The following is a 21,898-nucleotide window of genomic DNA, read 5'->3' on the forward strand; positions in this document are numbered from 1 at the left end:
ATAACGGTAAGCTTTTTTCTTGTAAATAACTCCCGCCAATTCTGCACTTAATATTTTTGCAGTCAAAAGGGTAGGCGTCCAGTGAAATCACCAGAGGGAGATACAAAGCTAAAGAAATCACATCAATAAAATGTATTCTTTATATATACTTTTTTTTCCAATTTTCATGTCTTTCGATTATAATATGCTAAATATTTCTTCATTATCTTTCCTCACCTGAAGGGTACTTGCAATAAAGTAGCTCCAATAAAGTTCTTTTTCTGGAAAAATACTTGACTTCTCGATGTATCTAGAGAAAAGCATATTTAAATCGTTTCGCGTGCTATGAAAAATTAAAGCGAATACCATAAGTACTCTTCTTAAAGAAATATCCGAGGAAGATATTAAAAAATATTTTAAATCTATGTACTCCACGCATCTTTGTGTGTACGGAAACCCTCAGTGTATCTTAAAGGAATTTTACGAATAAATTGTTACTGCACCAGTTTTCTTTAAGTTGGAAGAGAAATCTGAGGCCCTAGCTCTCTGTCTCTTTGAGCTCCAGAATTGTCTGCTGAGTTTGGATGCAATAAGCGAGACCATAAATAAATGTCTAATAGTTTATACAGACAAGCGACACACTTCTGACACAATCAGAAACGCTGCAGCTTCGTAAATCCCTCACGGGAAGATAAATAAGCTACCTCAAGGTCTGGTATGTTTATCTACATGTCGGCATTGACATTTAATCTGTTGCTTAACCTGATCTAGCGGGTAGGGTTTTTTTTTTCGGTCGCGATTAAAAATGATTTTTTCCTTTGTCACGAAAGAGCTTAAAATTTATTTCCCGTCATTATGCATTCGACATTGATGATCTTCGCAGTATGCAGGATGATCCTTTATGTATCCATTGTATGTCATGGCTCATTAACGAGAAATATTTAGCTATGTGGGTGAACTGCAGATCGCAAAATCCGATGGTCTAAGATTCGATCCTGCGTTCGTGAAGAGTAAACAAGATCAATATTTCTTTCATTCTTTTGTCTCATATTTCGAATTATTTCTATTTGTATCTTTAGTCAATAACCGTTTATCTCATTCACTGCATTAGGTCGCTATTAACTTATTCTGTCCTCACCTTAACTCCTGTGAAAATGTGATTTGCCCCACAAGAGAGTAACAAAACGGTGCACTTGGTAACACCAGCGGTATTGAAGAAGCTGAATATGAGCTCACCGAACTCGAAACAGAAAATCGTGTATCATTGTTTATTTCGTGATCCGTGATTCTATTTTGTAGCTATGCTGTTTCACTATTTATACGCCAAGTTTGAACAGGGCCTCATACTACATTTTTTAACTTTTCATTTTCATTAATCCGGAGTTCCTTTGTCTTTAAGTCCATATTAGAAACCATGAGCAAACTATCGTCTTTGCGTTTGCGCCGCGAATCAAAGCGAATCAAAGCGGAAAAAAAAACCAAAACAAAAAAACTCGCTCATGAACTTACAGTACACACGTGGAACTCGGGTGAGTAAGAGATGTGGGTTATTCACTTATATAACCAAAACTAACGAGACCTCATTTGTTACCTAGGTTTTTTTTGCATCACAAAAGAAACACACAAACCGAACGCATAGTGAAGGAAATTTTCTTATTAATGATAAGGGCGACTTGTCGGCTTAGAAACTTCACAAGTTTTGTTGGAAAAGTTGACAAATAGAGCTGTAATTTACGTCACTAACTCAGTTGATAATAATAAATTAACTACAGTGGAAAGTCAATTTAGTAAGACAGAAGATTGAATGAAGCATCTTTAATAATATCAAAGTCATTCCAAATGTTACAGAAATTTGACAACCTGTCAGAAGGCCATCACTGTATCACTGGCATTCATTTCAGTGAAGGTAAAACCAAGCTCTTCACAAACAAGTGTTGCTGTTGTGGTTTTACCAACTCCTGGGGAACCGCACAGAAGAGCTGCCTTTAAGGACGACCCATCTTGGTCTTTGTTGAAAAAGAAAGCTGTGCAAAATAAAAATGTTTAAAACTGTGATTCCATTACTAACATACTAACTGCATGTATAAGTAACTGTAGAGTGAAATAAATTCCTCAAAGTTCATAAGTTACAGCTGTTTAAAAAAATGTATCTCTGAATGTGGGAATTAGGAAACATGTATTTATGTCATCAGTAAGTTGTACAAATGCACCTGGATGCACCCAAGAGAGATTATATTCACTAAGTACAATCACCGCATAATACATGTAGGATGCTCACTGGTGAGGAAATTTAAGGCATACAGCTGAAGTATGAATTAAATTTACTGTGAAGTTATGCTCTTGTGCTAATTGTTGGAGAGGTTTGAAACACCCACCTTTCAGTGCAGGTGATGATGATAGTGTTTGTGTTGTTGGAGATGACACAGATCTTTCACTCAGTTGTGACAAATCCCCTTCAGACTGATCTTTTCTCTGGCTGAGGGACTCCACTGGATCAGCTTTCTCCTTCTTTGTCTTCTTGTGCACACTTAGTGGTTCCTAGCTGGTCTTATTGCCTGGTTTTGTTCTGACAAGCTCAAACAGACCGTCTTCATCTATTTGTAATGTTCCACATTGCCTTAGCCTTAACAAAGAAACCATAGTTTCCTTGTCCAGTAATGTTTAGCTGTTCAATGAAGTTAAGAGACAACCTTAAATCAGTTAAAGGGTCTCTAAACAAAGCAATGTTTAATGACCTCCTCAGCAAGAAATAAAAGCTTATGCCTATGAACAAGAACAGCTCTTTCAGAAGCCAACAGACTTGCAAAAGAAATAATTAATTTCTTCCCTAACTTGTAAATTTTTCAGTTCTTGTTAGTTTGCTACACAGACTTATGAATTGTTCGTTAATTTAGTTAATTTATGCAAATTTGTGGCAAGTTTCCCTAGTATTTTTGCAGAAAGCCGCAGCCCAGATTTGTCACAAAAATTTACAAAAAAGGTGCAACCTATATGTTGGTGTTCATGTTTTTTTTTTTGTTTTTTCCTTTTTTGATCTGTGTATTACAATGTACCTTAGAAAGTTTATGCTCTCCAGGATCCCGTCCCACAACGACATAACTTGTTTTCTTGCTCACTGATTGGGTAACTTTTCCACCATATCTTTGAATCAAATCAGTGGCCTCCTCTCTCTCATTACTTTCCAAGACTCCTGTAATAACAAATGTCAGTCCATCCAAACAGTTTTCTGCTCCCTAAAAATTAAATTATCAAGAGCGTGCATGATTCAAGATATGCAGACAAATAATTAATTCTTCCCTTGAAGACCTGCTAATACTGTCCAAACTGAAAAGTTATAAATGGTGAAACATGAAAAAAACTCTGTCGATACACCATAAACATTTCAGATCAATGTCAGCATCTGTGCACCTACCCCTCCCCTAACCCAACAACTGTCAACTGCTTACAAGTGAGGGTTAATGAGCTTTGGCAGCCAGTTTGCTAAAAAGAGTTGTCTTTGGTACTTCCTGAAAAGTTCATGGATAAAATTTGAAGTGAATAAAAGTTACATGTATATCAAACATACTAACAGAAAAGAGTTGTCCTCACAAGGCAAGAGTTGTCCCAAATAGGAATGTTGATAGTGAAAGACACTGCTACTTTGAAAAATGGAGACACAGTGGCAGCATCTTTCTGGATTGTCAAAGTTAAAATTACTAAGAATGTACCTAACGTTTTGTCACCAAAGTCACTGTTTAGTGTAAATTCTACATACAGTACTGGTTGTATTTTGAGTGGTTATAGTATTGAAAGTAATGTTTTGTTGCAAGTATTGTTAGCAACGTGCATCTGAGTAAAAACCATCTAATTTCATAGGAGGACAAGTTTACATATACAACTGACATGTGCCACCAGTTTTACAAGTTTGAGTAAGCTTTTGGATCTTACACAAAGCCAAATTTAGTCATAAAATGTTATTGTTTCATCTTCAAGTACCTTATTCAAGTGCTTAAAGACACATACTATACACATGCAAGGAGACATTAGATGCTGGTCACTCTTAGGGGTCAAAGGTTAAATGTATCAGCATAAGGACAGTTTCCCATGACAGATCTAACATTCTCAATGCTTGATGGGAGAGAGGATAGACAAACAAACAGACAAACAAACAGACAAACAACATTAACCTGGACAATTTTTAAGAAGCCAGATGCTTCTCCAGAGCAATATCTTACGTTCTAAAATAACACCATGGTTTGGTACTGAAACATCAAATATGATAATAAAGAGCGATGCATGTTACCTCTCATTAACTTGCTGGACCTCTTTAGAAGCTGGCTTTTCTGTTTGTTCAAGAGACTCTTTTAATTTCTAAGGCACAACTTTTTCCTCATCTGTAGAAACCACATCAAAATACAATTAAAGCATCATCATATCAAAATTTTATTTAAGGCACAGTGATCTAATGGTAAGTGTGCTCAACCCTGGATCAAGTGGATGGCTTTTTTTTCTTTGGCAAGCTAATACATAGGCAAGGTTAAAGGTCAGGTGATGTAAAAAAAACCTGACCTCATTTTACCTCAAGCTCACCTGACACTAAATAAATTATTTTCCCTATTCAGCCCTCCCACTCCATCAATAAGGAGAGTCCCCTAAACTCTTTTGTAGAACTCAGTCATGTAAAAATATATTGTCTTTTCATGCATCATGAAAAATATCCAAAATTCTTTCACATTCACATGAAATTCAAAAAAAGAGAATTAAGCCAAATTCACAAATTAAAATTTTCACTCTTTCTCACCTGTTTATAAAGCTGTTAATCCTACAAGTTTGGCTCTTTCAAATAACCTGAAATTCATCAGGGAAACAAAATGGTTTGTCAATCACATTTAATTCATATAATTCTTCATCCATGGGTCGCGTTTGAATAAAGAAAAAACTGTTCAGATGGAAATGGAAGGATTATGTCATCTTTAATCAAAATTCATGAAAAACAATTGAAATCATGATTCCCCTGAAAACAAAAAATATTTACTTCTCGTAAAAAGTATAGGTACCCTCAATAATTAGACATAATTTCTTTACCTGAGTCCAAGCTGATTGGTCAATATTCTACTTTTCATAGCTTTTGAACTCTCCTCCTTCTTTACTGATGTGGCTTTTCTAAAAGAGACATGAATGAAAGAGAACCAGGTTCTGAATACACCTTGACATCAGTATGTATATTCTCCATACTGTTCCCTAAGCAATTTCTGAGGCAATTACAAGGAGAATTTTTTAAAATAATCAAGAGCTTTTATAGTTAGTGATCATTTCCTTGACTCTTGATTCAGTGGTGATATTAGGGTCCAAAAGTTTAACCCTTTAACTCCTAAGATCTGATTGTTATTTCTCCCCTCTAGCTGCTACACGTCTCCTTCTAAATTAGTCATGAGAACTTGGCACTAGATCAAGATAGCAGCTTCTACTTGATAAGTTTAAATATTCTCATTACCTGTTTGCTGAATAATGTGTAGACATCATAAGGAGAGGTTATATGTTAATCACTTCTGGGAGTTAAAGGATTAACTACAGCTGTATGAAAGGGAACAAAAATCAAGAAAAAAATCACATAACTGATTTTTGGAGGAAGAGGATCTTCATCAGAATCTAACAGAGATGTAAGATTAATTTAGAAATAGGGTCAGGACATCATTGAGATGTTGTATGTATACATGTAAATATGTGAATCTTTTTACACCCTAATTTATTTATTTAGCTTTGCCTAATTATCTCAGGCAGGGAGACCACCACAGATTTAGCCAATTACAGTGGATCCCACATTAACAATGACAAGGCCAGACCCCCCCCCCCCCCTCAATTCCCAGTAAACAGGCCAGACCACATCACAGTAATCTTGTGAGTGGGTTCTTTAACATCCCCTGCCTAACCAAATTGACTAATTAATAGAAGCAGGAGACAGGACCTACGTTTTATTCATTCTTATCCAAGAAGACTAGAATGTCTCTCCATTTCTTGACATTATAGAAAGGTAGCACATTATCCTCAGTTATTTTAAGACCTTGAGTGTTGGTCCAGCTGGGGCTCAAACCCTCGACCTCATGCACAACAGTCCAGCGCTCTAACCAATTGAGCTAACCAGGAGGCTGTTTCTGTGATAATGCAAATTACAATTGGAATTGACAAGGACACTGTACAGCACAGTACACCATTAAAACAAAAACAGAGGTGTAATAGTTTGTGTAGAGTCTCAACATCTGTTCCTTTTGAAACTGTTTGTGTTCACCCTAAAACATTACCTGAGTCAATGTTGTTTTTTTCTTTCTTCTTCCTCTTCTGATTTTCTTTTGGTTTTTGTTTTCAGGCAATGTCATCACCTTCACTGCTTGATAAACTCTGCCCAGAAAATCAACAAATACATATTTTTATTCACACAAATGTGAGATAAATTCACTTCTTTGGACCTAACAATAACAACTGGATAAGATCAAGGGGGGGGGGTGTTGTTCCTCAGAGCACAACTTTCTTACAAATCATTTTCTTCCACCTCAGAAAAATCAAAAGACACCAGGCTTGTGGAAAACATGGTTTGGGTTAAGTGAAGTCTCAATACTTCTTTATCAGTCATCTTTCAAGCTAATCAACAATTTCATTTTCCCTTCAGTCTGAATAAATGAAAATTAACAAGTACTTGTCAAAATTGTGAATTAAGCATTAGTATTACATACTGCAACTGCTGTGCAGACTTACTAAGCTGCAGTTTGAACAAAATTGCAGGGAATGCTAGTGTCCAAGATATTTCAGACTTAAGTGAAATTTAGGTGGCAGTGTATCACATCATGCTGTTTAGCTGTTTAACCCTTAAACTCCCAGATGTGATTAACATGTAACTTCTCCCAAGACTATACATACAATGTCCAACAAAAGGGTTGTGAAAAAAATTGTTATCTTGATCTAAGAACAAATTCCGATAACAAATGTACAAAGAAATGTGAAGCAACTAGAAGGGAGAATTAGCAAACAGATCTTAGAAGGTAAAGGATGAATACAAAATTGCTTCATTTTACAACCCTGTTTAGGGAAAAAAAAGGCAAAACATTGTAACTTATCAGCCTCACTCAGCTACCCTGACATACTCCAACAAACTATTGAAAATTATACCTACAAAGTTAGTTAATATACAGTACCACACCATTTCTCACACTCCGGTCCAGAAAGATACCTTGGGTTATATAAATGTAGTGGAATGAAACTCTTGGTTAAAACATGTTGTAAAATTATCTACCATGTGCAAAATTAAAGATTCACGACAAAGGAAATTTTACCATGTATGGCAATAAATACCAATTTTGGCGAAATAAGGTGTCCCCCCCCCCCCATCCCCAGGAGAAGATAGATGGGAATGTGAATTGCCCACGAAGATATAGACACACGTACATGATGGTCGATTCAGTCAGACAGGGGCTGTGATATGGGCAGATCTTTTCTCCGTCACCTCTGAAGTCGAATTCCCTGATAACAAAAATAACTTTCTCTTTCAAATGCTACATAATCCATTACTTACCTTGCTTTTCGTTCGGCTCTTTCCTACATCATGTTTCGTTAATGACTTCACAGTAGAATCTTTGCCGCGCTTATTTTCTACTTTCGAAGCGCCTTGTTTCGCTGCCTTTCCAGCAAGGCCAAAGAACGATCGAGTATCCTGTAAAAAAAATGTAATTATAATTGAAACACCGGTTAAAAGACTGCCGCTGAGAACTAAAAGGACTCACAAACCATTTTAGTATAGTGACATGTTCACATTATGTGACGCTTGCGACGAAAGAGGAAACTTCGAGGGGTGTCGCTATGCGTGTTTTCTAAGTGTCGCTGATGTGGGGACTATTTTACCGGTCGTAGTGAAACCATGAAAACCAAGATGACTATCAACGGTGTTTATTTAGATCACGATCACGATCGTAAACTGAAATTACAATAATATTATAACGAATGCATAAATCTACTTGAATTAGTGCGAAAGGCATGAAAGAAACGCTTTACGTGCCTATGTCGATAACGCGATTAAAATAACAACAATCAACGTGAATTAACATAAACAAATCATAAAAGGCTAAATTAAAACTACTCGAGATTCAAAGATCGGCTACACGATAACCATTTGCGGCTGAGTAACAGCCCAAAGACTAAAATGTGGGCGTTACTGTGTGAGCGTCTAGTTATTTCAAAATACTGCTTTGATTTCAAGATAATTAGTTGTACTGTTGTACAACACAGTACATATGTGCGCTATCGCCCAAGGTGAAAAACTAAACTTAAGCATATTGAAATAAAACTAACAAACTCACTTACATATCGGTCCCGCTTGTGCCAAAGGTTTGGAACGAAAGATCGAAGGTACTGCTGTTCAAGGCGAAATCTTGCGAAACTGATCTGGCTTATTAGGACGCTAACTTAGCTTTTATATGCGCGTGGTGACGCTAAAAGATCCGATTACAAACCAATAAGTAAAAGATAAACATTGTAACTACGATCGTAAGTAGGCACACAAAGTAATTGACAATTGATTTAATAAAAAAAAAAAAAAAAAGGCTGTTCTTTTGTTCGATATCCTTAACATATTACTCTCCTACATTTCGCGCCATCTTTGAAAATCTCCTGTACTTTAGTCAGCGGTCACTAACCTAGCTAGGCTCCAGACTCCTGCTATTTCTCTTCCGCTAATTTTCCGAGAAAAACAATAGGTCATAAGATAAACATAATTTAATTCTAATTCACGGAACCAAATGAAAGGAGCTGTAAGGCGAGGGAGGTTGAGCCACGTGCAGTTGCCCAACAGGTTGCTTTGAAAATGGCAAATAGATCTGCGGAGAACACTTCTCAGGGGTACGTACTCTGTTGTGGATGTCGATATTTCCATGAATGAATGCGCCCCAGATTCGCGCACGCTCCTTCAGTGATTTGGTTGTTTCGTTTTGCTATCGTCTCCTCGAGGTATATTGTTTATTTATCGAAAAATACTCAAAATTCGCAGAAACTTGCAAAAGGTTATTTGAAGTTTTATACGCTGTCATTCAAAAACAATTTCATTTAATATAAAATGACTCTATAGAAAAAAAAAAAAAAAAACTGCTCATAAAAGTTTTACCGATTGGACTTGAATGGAACAAACGTGGTCGTGTTACGATTGGTGCGTATTTTCCCAAAGTTGAAATTACACTCGTTTCTAAATTGTATCTGCTTGAGTGGTAGCAGATGATGGAGTTTATGCGCAGAATTGGATACAACTGAGTCAAAGAATTAACGTTTGTAACACTGTTCTTTGCGCCTGTTTTTCAAAGATCTGATGCCATGCAATGCATTTAGTCTCTATTGTAAAACTAGAATCGACCATATTTCCGGAATTTTTTAGGGCTTACTGTAAACTGCCAAACGAAACGAAACGAATTGAAAATATGAAAATCTCCGTGGTGTTCTTTGCTGAATCTTCACTACGTTCGCGAAGAGATCAATCTTCTACTGTATTTATAGGAAGGACTGCGCAATTTGGCCATAAAATGCAAATCTATAATTCACATTAAAATTCCGTGAGGCTCGAGCTGTGCAATTTACAAGTTGTCCAGTATCGATGTTCGTAGTCGATAAATAATTCGATTGCGTGACATGACACCTTCCCTGAATAATATCGCGTGACTAAAGTTGGTTTGCAGCATGTTTCTGATTGAAAAATTAAAAAAACAAAGTTTTCGTTAAGGTTTCAATAATAGTAACGTTTGTTCTGTTATCATTTGTATGATTTGTGGACTGAACTGACCGATTCGTTCTTAACGGGGGCATTGGGATATTCTATTTTTTTTTTTTAGATCGGGTTTGTGCTAAAGAATTTCGGTTTTTCGGATTGGGTGTTCATTGCCGTTTGCAGATTTTCCGTTCTTTAGCATTTGGTTGTCGGTTTTCGTCAAAAATACCTGTCTAATGGGCTACGGATTTGGTTTCCGATGAAGTTTTCGGATTGTCCTATTTGGATTCCGTTTTCTCTTCGATCCAAGCGGCCATTATGCGCCTCCACTGATCTCAAATAGCCGCGAAACCTCAGTATGCTCCACATGTCAACACCGTATCGGATCGATTAGGGTTTTGAGAACTGGGATGTGAACATTTATCGGTTTTGACTGTTTTGCATGCGGTTTTCGGTTCTGGTCGAATTTTTTTTTTTTTTGCGGTTTTGCGGTTGTTGATGATTTTTTTTCTGTTCCGTGTCTTAAATTACAGTAGGCCTTGTTTAGTTATTTCCTCTGAAATTGTATGAGGAATTCTTTTATTTTATTTTTTTTTTTATTTTTCTTTTTAATTTCTCTGGAAATAAGTGGTGTTGTCTTTCTCACTTCACACTTGAATTTGGGACTGAAAGTGAGGGGAATGTGGGCTGAAAGCTGAGGTGTCTGTGTCAGACAGTTTGATCCTGCCTTTGTCTGCATTATCATGTATTAACTTTTTACTTTTCCATTCCAGCATGAATTTTTAATGTTCTGTAACACTTTTTTTTCTTCTTGAATACTAATAATATAACAAATTTATTTTAATCCAAAGATGTCTTTGTAATTTTGTTTTTTGAGACCTGTTGATGGTTTTCAATCTCGAAAATTATCAATTTAGGTGCCCCACAGTTATCAAGGAGAGTCTGTTTGATCTTGGCTGTCTTCCTCCAGCTGTAAGTGAAATGCTGAAGTAACTTTCGTGAAATAATGACAACAAAATTGTTTACATGTTGCAATGATTTGATTTAGCGCCCTCCTTCCAATAAGCACCCCCTCTAGAATAGGCACCCAATTCTCTCCCCTGTTTTAAGTCAGAAAGTTTAAAAGGTGATACTGTTTTGCTAAAACTTCATCTGTAATTTCATGCTTGCATGATTGATAATAATTATTACATGTATTATTATTTTTAAGCTCGTCATTATTTTTATAATGGCTTTTGTCAAGCAAAGGGTCAAATCTGGACTTCAAAACTGCAATGGATATCCTGGTTTGCTGATGTGAGTACAGAATTGATTAATAGAGCAAAAAGGTCAAGACTTATATTGAAGGTCAGCAACATGTCATCTGATCATTGTTTACTTTTAAGTAGTTGTTCCTAAGTCTTAAAGTGACACCCAGCTACATGTACTTTTTTTCGAGAAAGTTGCCAGTAATACAAGGCAAGGGGATGTGCTGCTGGTTTGGGTGGCATTTTCATGACTCTCTTAGCTATGATGGGGTTACATTTTCAGTAGAGTTACAAGAGTGGGGACTAACATATTTTCATGATTTGGAAAATTTTCGTACATCAAAGTAAGGATTTACAAACAGGAAGATGAAAAGTAAAGTGTTCTAAATTCACATATAGAAATGTGTCACGTCATTTTAGGATCATGACCTACTTAAAAGACTTGGTAGTAGCTAGATAGATGCATCTATAAACAGAAAAGACTAAGTTGGGACCACAAAAATGACATTTCTGGTAAAGTGACTCACTAAGCAGATGGGGTGTATAGTTGGCCACAGAATAGACTATAATGGGGCAGGTATTCTTAGAGGCCAGCAACACATGGGTAGATGGGATCACAAAAATAACACTTCCTGTAAAGTGACTCACTTAGCAGCTGAGGTGTATAATTGGCCACAAGGTAGACTATAATGGGGCAGGTAATTTCTGAGAGGCCAGCGGTACATATATGTACACTGTATACGCAGCAAAAAATGACCCAAAAACTCCCCCACCCCTGATGTATCAAGAAATTGCATCATTTCAGTCAGAATATAAACACGGTGCAATAATATGAGGCATTCCCTTATTGAATGGGTTTAATGGGAGTGTATTTTTAAGTGAGCTATTTGGGTGCCACTGTTTTACCAATGTTTGTGTGGTTTCCTTTCAGACCATTTCATTTCTTAAGTGGTTTTGGCAACAGATTCACCATTGCTGTTATGTTTGGAGTCACTTCCAGCACATGCCTTAGTATGTTTTTACAACCAAAAAATGGAAATTTTCAGATGCCGGCATGACCCAGCTGGATGGGTGCAGGGTAGGTGGTCATACCATGGCAACCTAATTTTGAATAAATTGAGTGTTTATTTGTTTGATTTGTTTTGTTTTGTTTTTTTGTTTTGTTTTGTTTTTATTCTCACTGTTAAAATCATTTTAAAGACTATTGTAGCTATAGGTTAATTCACTTGCCAAGGGTCATTATTAATTTATGAACAAATTTTAATATTAATAGTTATATGGAATTTAACATACAATTTAAATGGCTAAGAGCAAATTCATGTATGGTCAGTAGTGTTTTCAGGCATTGGGTTTGAATCTTAGCTAGTTTTTAACATCTGTGCAGCATTTGTTGCATTTTGCTGAGTTTGCAGCAGTACTAATGGGCTTGTTTGAGCCCTGGGGCCATCCTCATCCAGTGGTATACCTTTCAGTGCACACCTTGTTCCACAATATGCATGTGCCATGTTGTGTTTGCTGTTCTATAGCATGGGATTCTTGTCCTTGAGGATAGCAGTTCTAGGTGTTTCCTCCCCTCAACCCTAATTGCAGGGTTTCTTTTGCAGGGTCTATTTCTATTTATTTGTAATATTTATTCATCCATTTATTTATTTATGTTTTCCTCTACTGAGCCATCTGGCTCTAGTGTGATAGGTGCTCAGAGGGGGTTTAGCGCAAGAGGCTTACAGCTGGATTGTGGGTTGGGTAGACCTGAGTTGGGTGTTCTAGCACCCTAGGGTGTGACTGTAGTTGCAGCTCCTGCATGGGCCCCTTGGGCACTTAGCCTCCATTTGTGATGTGGGTGTGAACTTGATATTAAGTTATTTATTTATTTATTTGGAATATTTAGACAGGCTGACACAGTTTGGCTTTTAAAAGCAGGTTTACATTTGGGCCTCTATAAATGATCATTCATATCATCAGATGACCACACTGGGAGCCACATTTGTTACTCTTTGTTGAAGTCTGTGTGTTCTTTTACTCTTTAACTCTCAAGATCTGATTATTAATTAATTCTCCCCTTTAGCTGCTGCACAATTGCATATTCATCAGTTATGAGAACTTTTCTGTTAGATCAAGAAAACATCCTCTACCTGAGAAGTTTTAGTATTCTCATCACCTGCTTGCAGGATAATGTGTGGATATTATAGGGAGAAGTTACCTTTTAATCATTTCTGGGAGTTAAAGGGTTAATGTCCCCTGCTTATAACCAGTACAGAGAAGATGTAGGAGAGTATGGGGCCTATGGTTTATCATCCTTAGCCAAGAGGACCAAACCATCTAACCATTTGCAGATGTTAATTCTATAAAAGGCAGCACATTCTCTTCAGTTATCTTAAGACTCCGAGTGTTGTTGTGGTCTGGAAAAAGAAATGACAAGGATGCAACGAAACCTGACTTGCTAGATACTTTAATCTCTCTAATCATTCTGGGCAGCATATGGCACTTTGCAGCCTTTCCCTACATCTAGGCAGTTTGAAGGGCCACAAAACTCCACAACAAAAATTATCTTTCAAACAGGCACTCTTAAGCCCCACAGTATCAACTAATGCTTTTCATTTAACTAATTTATTCTTGTTTTCTCGTCACCATATTCCCACCATAGCTCCATTTTCTGCATACAAATGCACACACAGCCCACAATTCCTCCAATTGCTCTGATGAAGGGCTATTGTGTTTGAAACATCAGCTTTTAAACTCTACACAGTGGCCAGTTTACATTATCAACTCAGTCAACAATACTAAATTACCCTGTTATACTATCCCACTGATGCAGCACCACAGTTTCTTGAGAAACTTACCCCCTTTACCTGCACAGCAGTCCAGCACTCAACGTGAGAAAAAAATTAGTATATAAAAATGAGTGATTAAAAAAAATTCCTGTTTTTATTAGTTTTTCAGAATATCATCACTGTTCTTGTATACAGGATCCTGTTCTACCCATTTTTTGCCTGTCTGACAACTGACAACAGACTGGCTGGGTGACTTCTCTGGGTTTTCTCTATGTTACAATCAGGTGAGCTAGCTATTACTTTGTTTATGAATACCAATTTAATCTGACTGTGAGTTTGTTTTTTAATTATCAAATGCAGTTTTCAGAACTTTACAATACCCAATACTTAATTCAAATTTTACTCTAATATGGAATACTACTCTTGGCTTTGAAATAAGTGATGTTTGTGTTAATTTTGGACCATGTTTTGTACACAATTGTCCTGGTAAATAGGGAACACAGCATAGCTTACAAGTGAAACAATAGACTAATTTGGTTCTCTCTGCTTAATTAACCCATATTAGCCCCAGAGGTAGTCAGCATGTAAGTTCGCCCTCCAGTGATATTGCTGAGTCATTCATTAAGAACAGGAGAATAACAAAAAGATTCCCAACTCAAGTGGTTCTGATTACAACATGAATTCTCCTCATCAGTACCAAAGGTATTTTATAGTGAAGAGTCTATAGAATATGGATATTAATGTTAACCCTTTAACTCCTTCGAGTGACCAAGACAGAATTTATCCTTACAATAATATATAATATCAATATAATATCAAGCAGACAAGTGATGAGATTAAAGAAAAATATCAATTAGGGGATTATAAGTTGATCCAATACCAAATTCTCCAAACCAACATCATAAGAACTGTATGGTAGACAGTAAGGAGAATTACTAATGAGATCTTAGGAGTCAAAGGGTTAAGGTGTTATATTACAGTAGAAGTACTTTATCAAAGTGATTGATGAAAACTAATTGACAAGGAAAGCAAACCAGGGTAATCAATTTTCTTAGATTCTAAAACAAATATAAAAGACTTGTTTGTTCTTCGCAAAGGGGAATCAATTTTATGTTTATTGTATTCTATTTTAATATCCGATCGTTTGAACCGTAAAGTTGTAGGGGCTTATTTCAATGCAATGCAAAATGAGCAGTGAACACAATAAACTGACCATCCTGTACCTAATTCGAACATGGCGGGCATCGCCATCGATCGACCTAGCAACCATTACTCTCTAACGAGGTTAGTAAGGGTTACCTCAGTTCTCATATGTCATCAGGGGTCGTAGTTACTTTTTCTTGTTTGAAAAATAGTCAATAATGAGTTGGAATTGATTGACATTCTGCTCACCAAGAAGATAAACATAGGCATGCGTAGCATGCAAGAATTATTATTTAGGCTGGGAGGGTTGAGACTGGAAACTTTGTGTTCCTAACACTATCAGTTTTGTAACAGAAAAAGAGCATAACTTCTAAAGTAACGAAAATATCGCATTACTTCACCTTAAAAGAAAGGAAAAAAAACTAATTTATCTGAACTCACACAGGTTTTTTTTTTTTGGTCTATTGTCTCTATTGTCTAAAAACCCCCAAGCAGACATAAAATGTATCCGTGCCTCGCCTACTGTTGTCTCCTTCGCGGCTGTTGTTTAGTCTCGTCACACAACGCCCTCTATTCCCCGTTAGAGAGAGAGCGTGTTGCGTGACGAGACCAAAGAGACTACGCTTACTACCGTTCCTCAGACAGAGAGAAAATCAACATTATTCATTTACTGTTGGTTGCCTGCAAAATTATTATTATGATTCCACGTAATTTGACTGTAAAAGGCAAAAAAACCTAAGTTATCTGAACTCACACAAATACTGTCTAAAAAGCTCTGAGCAAAAATAAAATGCGTCGGTGCCACGCTTAACGTTTTCTCCTTCGCAGCTGTTGTCTAGTCTAATTAGAGAGAGAGAGCACGTTAGCGATGGACGCTGATTGGTGGAATACAATACAATACAATCCAAGCACAAGAATGTTTGAGCGTTGTTTTCATGTACGTGACGGAAGTAAGTTGTTTAGCGCGTGCGAACGTGAGAAAAGAAGCGGATAAAACACCTTTAAACTTAAAATTGATAAAACAAGTTGATTGCAAACCTTTTATATACCGATAAACTAGACCTCAATCGACGGGGTTCTTGCGAAAGACACAAATCATTACACATCAAATGAGTCCAAATTTTCTGGTTAATGTCATTCTTTGTGCATGGCCTCCTGATTCCATAACATCATGTACGAGAAAAAGTATCCAAACGCTGTGGTTTCTGCTTGATATCCAAGTGCTATAATGTGATTGTGCGAGATAAATACCCTGATGCGGCAACCTTGTTGGTGTGAGACACACCCTTATGCGGCGATCCGATCAATGCGAGCAACATATTACTCAACACGTAAATAGTTATTTTTTTCATGATAAAAAATTACTAAAAAAATGCGAACCAACACCTGAAATATCAAGCTTTTCCAAAGCCAGTTGGCACCAGGACCAGTGGATTTTTTCCAGAACTAGCGTAAAAATTGCTCCTTTCTTTTCCGAATTTAATGCGCGAGACATATTAAATTCCGAAAGACATGAGTGCTTCTTCGAAAGCGGAATGGTAGCTAACAACTTATCATTTATAATTACAGAGTTTGCCAGCTTTCGCATTTTTCCGCAAGGGCAACATGTGGAATGACACATTTGGCGTGTGGTTGACAGCTGGAGCTTAACCGCACCAATCGGGAACTCCGTGGGTGACAGGAGTTTTGCAAAATAACAATGTCATCGGACAGGCGTAATCTTCACAATTGGGGGACTCCTGCTGGTCTTTTCCCGCATTTTTACTAGAAATTGTATATATGAGACTGGCTGGTTGATGACCTGGAAATATTTCATGTAATTTTAGGAGGCTGTAACTGTGTTTGAAGATTTCACCCCAAAATTCAAGAACGTCACAAAAGACAAGGCTGGAATGGAAGACGTTAAAACACTACAAAAATCATCTTTGAGGTGGCAGAGGCCGTCGAGAAATTTGGAAAGCGACACCTGAGTGGAATGAGGCCTTCAGAGAGGATCGTTTTTCCAAAAATGGGTGAGGTTGTGGCCTTCAATCCTGTTTAGTTTCAAAGTTTATTCCTGTTACTCACTGACTTGCTGACTGACCCTCTAAGTTGCCTAATTCCCTAAAGCTAGATGATGTAAGAGCTCATGTATAAGCCCAACTTTTTAGAAACGTTATTGATGAATAACATTGATTCGTCTGTTCTTTAAATTTGTCTAATACTTTGATACTCTGATTTTTTGCGGTGTGAAAGGAAATTCAAGGTATTCTTAAACAATCAACAAGAGAGAATCAGAATCCTTCAAATTGTGAAACCTTTCTTCTCGCTCTGTTTATTGAAACTTTTCTCAAATAATAGATTGGTGAGCAACACTTTACTAACTGAAATTGACAAATCTTACCAATACTTTCCGCTTACTTCATACTATACACTGGGCTCAAAATTGGCCTATCGTTTGCGATGCTTATAAATGCAAAATTGTTAACCGTACTCTTAAAAACTCCCCAATGAACTCTATAGCTCTCCAACGAAACTGTTCGAGGAACGAATTGAGTTTTCACAAATTCAGTCCGTCCAGTGCTGCTCATTGAAAAAACGTTGTTAAATGGTTGAAGGGTAAATAAGAAAAAAACAATATTCGTCCATCCAATTGTTGTTAATGTTGTTGTTGCTTTGTCTCATTGATTCTTTTTGTTTTTTAACAATTATTTCACCAAAGATGCTCGTCAACCTCTCCCTCAAATTCGACTTAGTGTTTCTATGTCCCTTGGACAGATCATCTTCCTCGCCGGAATAAACGCCACCGAAAACAAAGTTAGTGGCCTCTCTTTCTATCCGTGGAATGAATTGACTCTTTGCACCGTGAACTTCTTGTCGAAAGGAGCACGATAAGAATACGAAAACTCGTCCTTTCCATAGGCTGCCTGTGTTACAATAGCGGCTCTAATGCAATATTTCTTGATGGCCGCTTTCTTTTAGATGCTGATCGAGGGAATTTATCTCTACCTCTTCGTTGTGAAAGCTTATAACATCAACACCAAGATGTACATGTATCACGTCATCTCATGGGGTGAGCTTATTATTTTAAACATGCACTGGTAACTGTAACCATACTTTCGGATCACCAAATATGGTGTCGTCATCTAGCGAAGTGACACGATTTCCTTCCTTTCTTTATGGGTAGGTCTTCCAGTGATCATGGTGGCCATTTTACTCGGCATCGCTGCTGGAAAAGAAGGGTTACAAAGCTATACGAGTGATAAATAGTAGGAAAAAATTCAAGGGTTTCTTCTTGCTTTTCTCCTTTTTATTTGTTGCATTTAAATCTTTGTTTTGTTTTTGCATATAGTTTGAAATCGGTATCATTTCATTTGCTGACAATTTGTGTTTCTTTCTCGTGTTTCACTTCTTTGAGTTTAGTTGCTGGCTTTCCTCGACTAACAACCTGATCTGGATTTTTGTCGCCTTTGTAGCTTTCATTGAAATTGTGAATTTATGATTAGTGTTGGTGATTATGACTGGTATACCTGGACTACTTGCTGCTAAAGATTTTTTTTCTCTGCTCTGTAAAAAATAATTTAACGATTTATGATATGATCCCACAGAATATTTACCATTTTCCTTTTCCTATTTACCCACAACAAGCTTTGGACGTGGCTATTGAGGGCCTTTTATGACGAGAAAAACCTGTTGAGACAATGTCCACACAGGCATAAGATAGCTTCATAGACTCTCCAACTTTTACTACATAGTATGAAGGAAAAAAAATTCTTCCTCCTTCCTGTTGATGGTTTCTCACTGTTTCACATTGATATCTTACGATATTTTTTTCGCGCAAGAATAACTAAAAAAAAACATTGAACAAGAAGAAAGGAGCAGGAAGAGTAAATTTATATAATTTAACACGAGGCCTCACTTGACATAGTTCATTTAGTGTAGAGACGTTCGTGATTTTTTCAGCTCATTGTCAGAGAATCGAAGCTCATAATCTAGGTCCCACAGTTGGAAGTTCTATTCCCTGTAAATGACTCTTTATCCGAAGCTTGTTACCAAACTAGTAACGTCTCTGTCAAGGATCCTCTCCTGCTTTGCCTATTCGATAACCATATCTAAATAATCAATTTATTTTCATTGTATTCTTCAGCTCAACTTCTTGATACTCCAACGAGTCATAAGGGAGATGACCAATTTGTTGCAGCCAACAGGGGCAGACAACCATTTTCAGCAAATACGGTAAGATTTGCAACATAAGACTAAAACAATATAGCCTCCTGTGAGGCTCTTTTCGCCTATCTTCCTCGCTCATTAACCAGTAAGGCCTTACGATATCTAACTAAATGAAAATTCTTCGTCAAACGAAACTTGAGGAATATTTTCTTTTAACTCCTAGAATTGGCATCAAAGCATGCGTGCTGATGATTCCCCTGCTGGGTGTCACGTGGCTATTCGGTCTTCTCTTGCCTGTGCATAAAGCTTTCGCTTACATCTTCACCATACTCAACTCTATTCAGGTGAGTGTTCGATGATATCTCGCAAAAGCATTCAACCTCTATTATTATGTTACTTTCTGATCAAGTGAGACACCGTTACAATGGTCACATGATATGTTTTTGGAATTGTGAAAACAAAAGTTTTTAACCATGCAAGAGAAGACAGACTTCTTTTTCAATTATAAGATATGTAATTTTCCTTCCTTCTTGAAAATCTCAATAGATATTTGACTAATTTGTTTGCATATTAAGAAATTAATGATCCCGAAATCATCTTTATGCTACAGGGTTTTCTGATTTTCGCTCTACACTGCAAGCGAAACACTCAAGTAAGAAAAAACATTAAACTGATTATTAACTCCATATCATCAAGTTTTAGTGCTTTGATAGATATCCGAGTAGTACTGCTAAGAACCATATTTCATGTTGCTTGTCTATCTGCAGATCAGAGAGCGATTCAAAAGAAAATGAATATCGTTTTTCTATCTTCTTCAAAGGACAACTATACAAGGAAGAGCTCACAGGTCAATCCAAGTGAGGTTGGGGATATAAAGGCAGTTGAATTGCAGTCTTTTCTAAATTTGAATCGAAATCGCACTTAACTGGATCCAGCCAACTGGAAATAACAGTCAATTACTTGGTACAAGTACTTACAGCGATTAGTCGGTTACGATCGGTCTGAGTTGCGATCTGTAGGTAAAAGAGGTCATTCCGTTCATCTTTGTTTAAGCACTCAACTAGTTGTAAACGTAACCTAACTTCATGATTATAAGGTTATTTTCTCGGCAATCGGACATTTTCAGGCAAGATTCGACGAAATAAACCAATCTATAATTTTTTTTATATTTCTAATGGCTCAGTATGCTGACGACTATCCTTCGAATAAGATTACAGTCTGCCACAGACGAGGCGGGAATTTATGCCAGGAAATCATGACTCTTCTTTCTTCAAAAAAAGCACTCTAACACGCAGCTTTAATAGAGTGTATTTATGTTTTGATTCTTGGACGCGAACTCTCTGCGCTTACGGCATGATTATTTCATATTCGGCGTTTTACTTATTGAGTTTTAACAAATTTTTCATCAAACATTATTATTACTATTAACAATAAGCTATGGATAATAACTGAATATCAGTTTGTAGAAATTTCGAGAATGCCTAGTCATGCTGATATGCATACCCAGGAACTTTCTGCAGCATTTAACTGGGTTTCGTAGTTATGATTTAACACTAAAAATATAGTTGGGAGTGTTGTCGGGAGTGACTGACTTTTCAGAAAGCAATACCGAAAGAGAGCTACTGTAGAAGATTGTTAATTTAAGGGAACTTTGGAGACAACTGTGAGATCGTGTCAATGGTGAGCTAAGATATAGTTTTTAGTTGGCTTCAGTAAGTTTATTTAAGGATAATTGTTCTACTTCCCGTTAAGAGTCGCTCATTGATGAGAATATTACAAGTTGTTTAATTAAGTAGTCAGGTTTGTTAAGGCCTATTTACACGGCACGACTTTGTCGCATGCGACAAGCTTACGACAGGCCTACGACATGACTTAAGAGTCGTAAGCGAGTTGTAGGTTTGATTTTCACGAAACAATTCGTGTCGTAAGCCTGTCGTAAGCTTGTCGCATGCGACAAAGTCGTACCGTGTAAACAGGCCCTTAGAAAATAATGCTCTTTCTGTCGGTCAAATTGTACCGTAATGATACTAATAGTACTAGCAGCTAACGCTGACATTCAAATTTGTTGCTTAATGAATAAGTAGATGAATACGTAAATGTTTGAATAAATAAACAACTAATTTAGAAAGAACAGAAAAAAACCCCTAGACTGGATCTTTTGTGGATCAGTTACATTTACCCATTTGTTTTCACATTCCTAAAATAAGGAGTATCGTTTTGAATCGAAAATACAACGATTAATTGGAATTAAATTGGGGCGATGTTAGGCGGAAACGGGCATAAACCAACAGATTATAAACTATTCGGTACAAATTATTAAAGAACGATTGAAGAACTTTTATGCAGCGTAAATAATTTAAAGGAAAAAGCTCAGCGACAGAAATGTGGAATATTTCCATGGGCCTGGTTTTCAAATATCACTACAGCGGAGACGTAGCATTGAAGAAGAATTTCGACAAGTAAGAGAAGGAGTCGATAATGTAGATGTGCGTAACAGTTTGCAACAGTCTGGGTTACGTCATACCCATTTATAAACAAACGTAAATGACGAAGCGTACGATTAAGACGGAAGAAATAAAAAAAAAAAAAAGAATTATTCTGAAATATACAAGTACATTTCTCCCTTCACCGCTCCAATCCGATAGGTCAAAACGCTTCAAGCTTCGATTGACTAAATAGATCGCAGCTAGGACTAGAGAATATTCGAGAATAAATAATCAATTATTCCATAAGCGTGGAGAGATACCAGAAGAGTAGAATGTCTCGCCCACAGAGCACATCACTATGACCCAAGAACGTCTCGCGCAAAGAGCTTTTGACCCCACCGCTCCTTTTAAAATGTTGGAATTCGAACATTTGAACACAAAAGTGATGGTTTGCATGATAATAATGCG

At 36.9% G+C, this 21,898-nt stretch overlaps 2 protein-coding genes across 15 annotated transcripts in view; one reads left to right on the top strand and one right to left on the bottom strand.

Moving 5' to 3' along the window:
• Positions 1-8,449, bottom strand: part of LOC149052105 (replication factor C subunit 1-like) — a 255,440-nt gene extending 246,991 nt beyond the window's left edge. Inside the window, exons 1-6 of one of the 3 annotated variants that reach the window (XR_016179921.1) lie at positions 8,308-8,449; positions 7,523-7,660; positions 6,258-6,354; positions 3,033-5,121; positions 2,355-2,644; positions 1,780-2,003 (exon numbers count right to left, since the gene is read on the bottom strand). The gene's annotated coding sequence lies outside the window, so the exon portion shown is untranslated. Of the gene's footprint in view, positions 1-1,779; positions 2,004-2,354; positions 2,645-3,032; positions 6,111-6,257; positions 6,355-7,522; positions 7,661-8,307 lie in introns of those variants that run through there. The other 2 variants (XR_016179915.1, XM_089183117.1) reach the window with 2 other exon arrangements.
• Positions 8,450-8,684: 235 nt separating this feature from the next.
• LOC149052128 (uncharacterized) lies at positions 8,685-20,479 on the top strand. 12 transcript variants are annotated; one of them, XM_089183849.1, is made up of 14 exons: positions 8,704-8,841; positions 10,612-10,666; positions 10,905-11,041; positions 11,873-12,019; positions 13,874-13,996; positions 14,278-14,414; positions 14,870-14,996; positions 16,682-16,867; positions 17,557-17,651; positions 17,817-17,907; positions 18,022-18,324; positions 18,982-19,070; positions 19,228-19,348; positions 19,615-20,478. In XM_089183849.1, the coding sequence occupies exons 12-14, from the start codon at positions 19,018-19,020 to the stop codon at positions 19,927-19,929; spliced, it is 489 nt and encodes a 162-aa protein (XP_089039975.1). In that variant the 5' UTR covers positions 8,704-8,841; positions 10,612-10,666; positions 10,905-11,041; positions 11,873-12,019; positions 13,874-13,996; positions 14,278-14,414; positions 14,870-14,996; positions 16,682-16,867; positions 17,557-17,651; positions 17,817-17,907; positions 18,022-18,324; positions 18,982-19,017; the 3' UTR covers positions 19,930-20,478. The 12 variants fall into 12 exon arrangements, 8 of the variants coding, with proteins under 8 accessions (XP_089040008.1, XP_089039935.1, XP_089039975.1 ...); XM_089183882.1 differs by lacking the exon at positions 14,870-14,996 and having other exon boundaries at positions 8,685-8,841; positions 10,905-10,990; positions 11,873-12,777; XM_089183809.1 differs by lacking the exon at positions 14,870-14,996 and having other exon boundaries at positions 8,685-8,841; positions 10,905-10,990.
• Positions 20,480-21,898: the final 1,419 nt, after the last annotated feature.

This window comes from Pocillopora damicornis, chromosome 1 (assembly GCF_964200805.1).
Source record: "Pocillopora damicornis chromosome 1, jaPocDami1.2, whole genome shotgun sequence".
Lineage (NCBI taxonomy): Eukaryota > Metazoa > Cnidaria > Anthozoa > Scleractinia > Pocilloporidae > Pocillopora > Pocillopora damicornis.

Bases quoted from the DNA above. Each gene is read 5' to 3' on its own strand.
- LOC149052128 (XM_089183882.1), top strand. From the start codon at position 19,018: ATGACCAATTTGTTGCAGCCAACAGGGGCAGACAACCATTTTCAGCAA. The intron at 19,071-19,227 runs GTAAGATTTGCA...TTTAACTCCTAG, and splicing joins AACCATTTTCAGCAAATACG to AATTGGCATCAAAGCATGCG. The intron at 19,349-19,614 runs GTGAGTGTTCGA...TTTATGCTACAG, and splicing joins CCATACTCAACTCTATTCAG to GGTTTTCTGATTTTCGCTCT.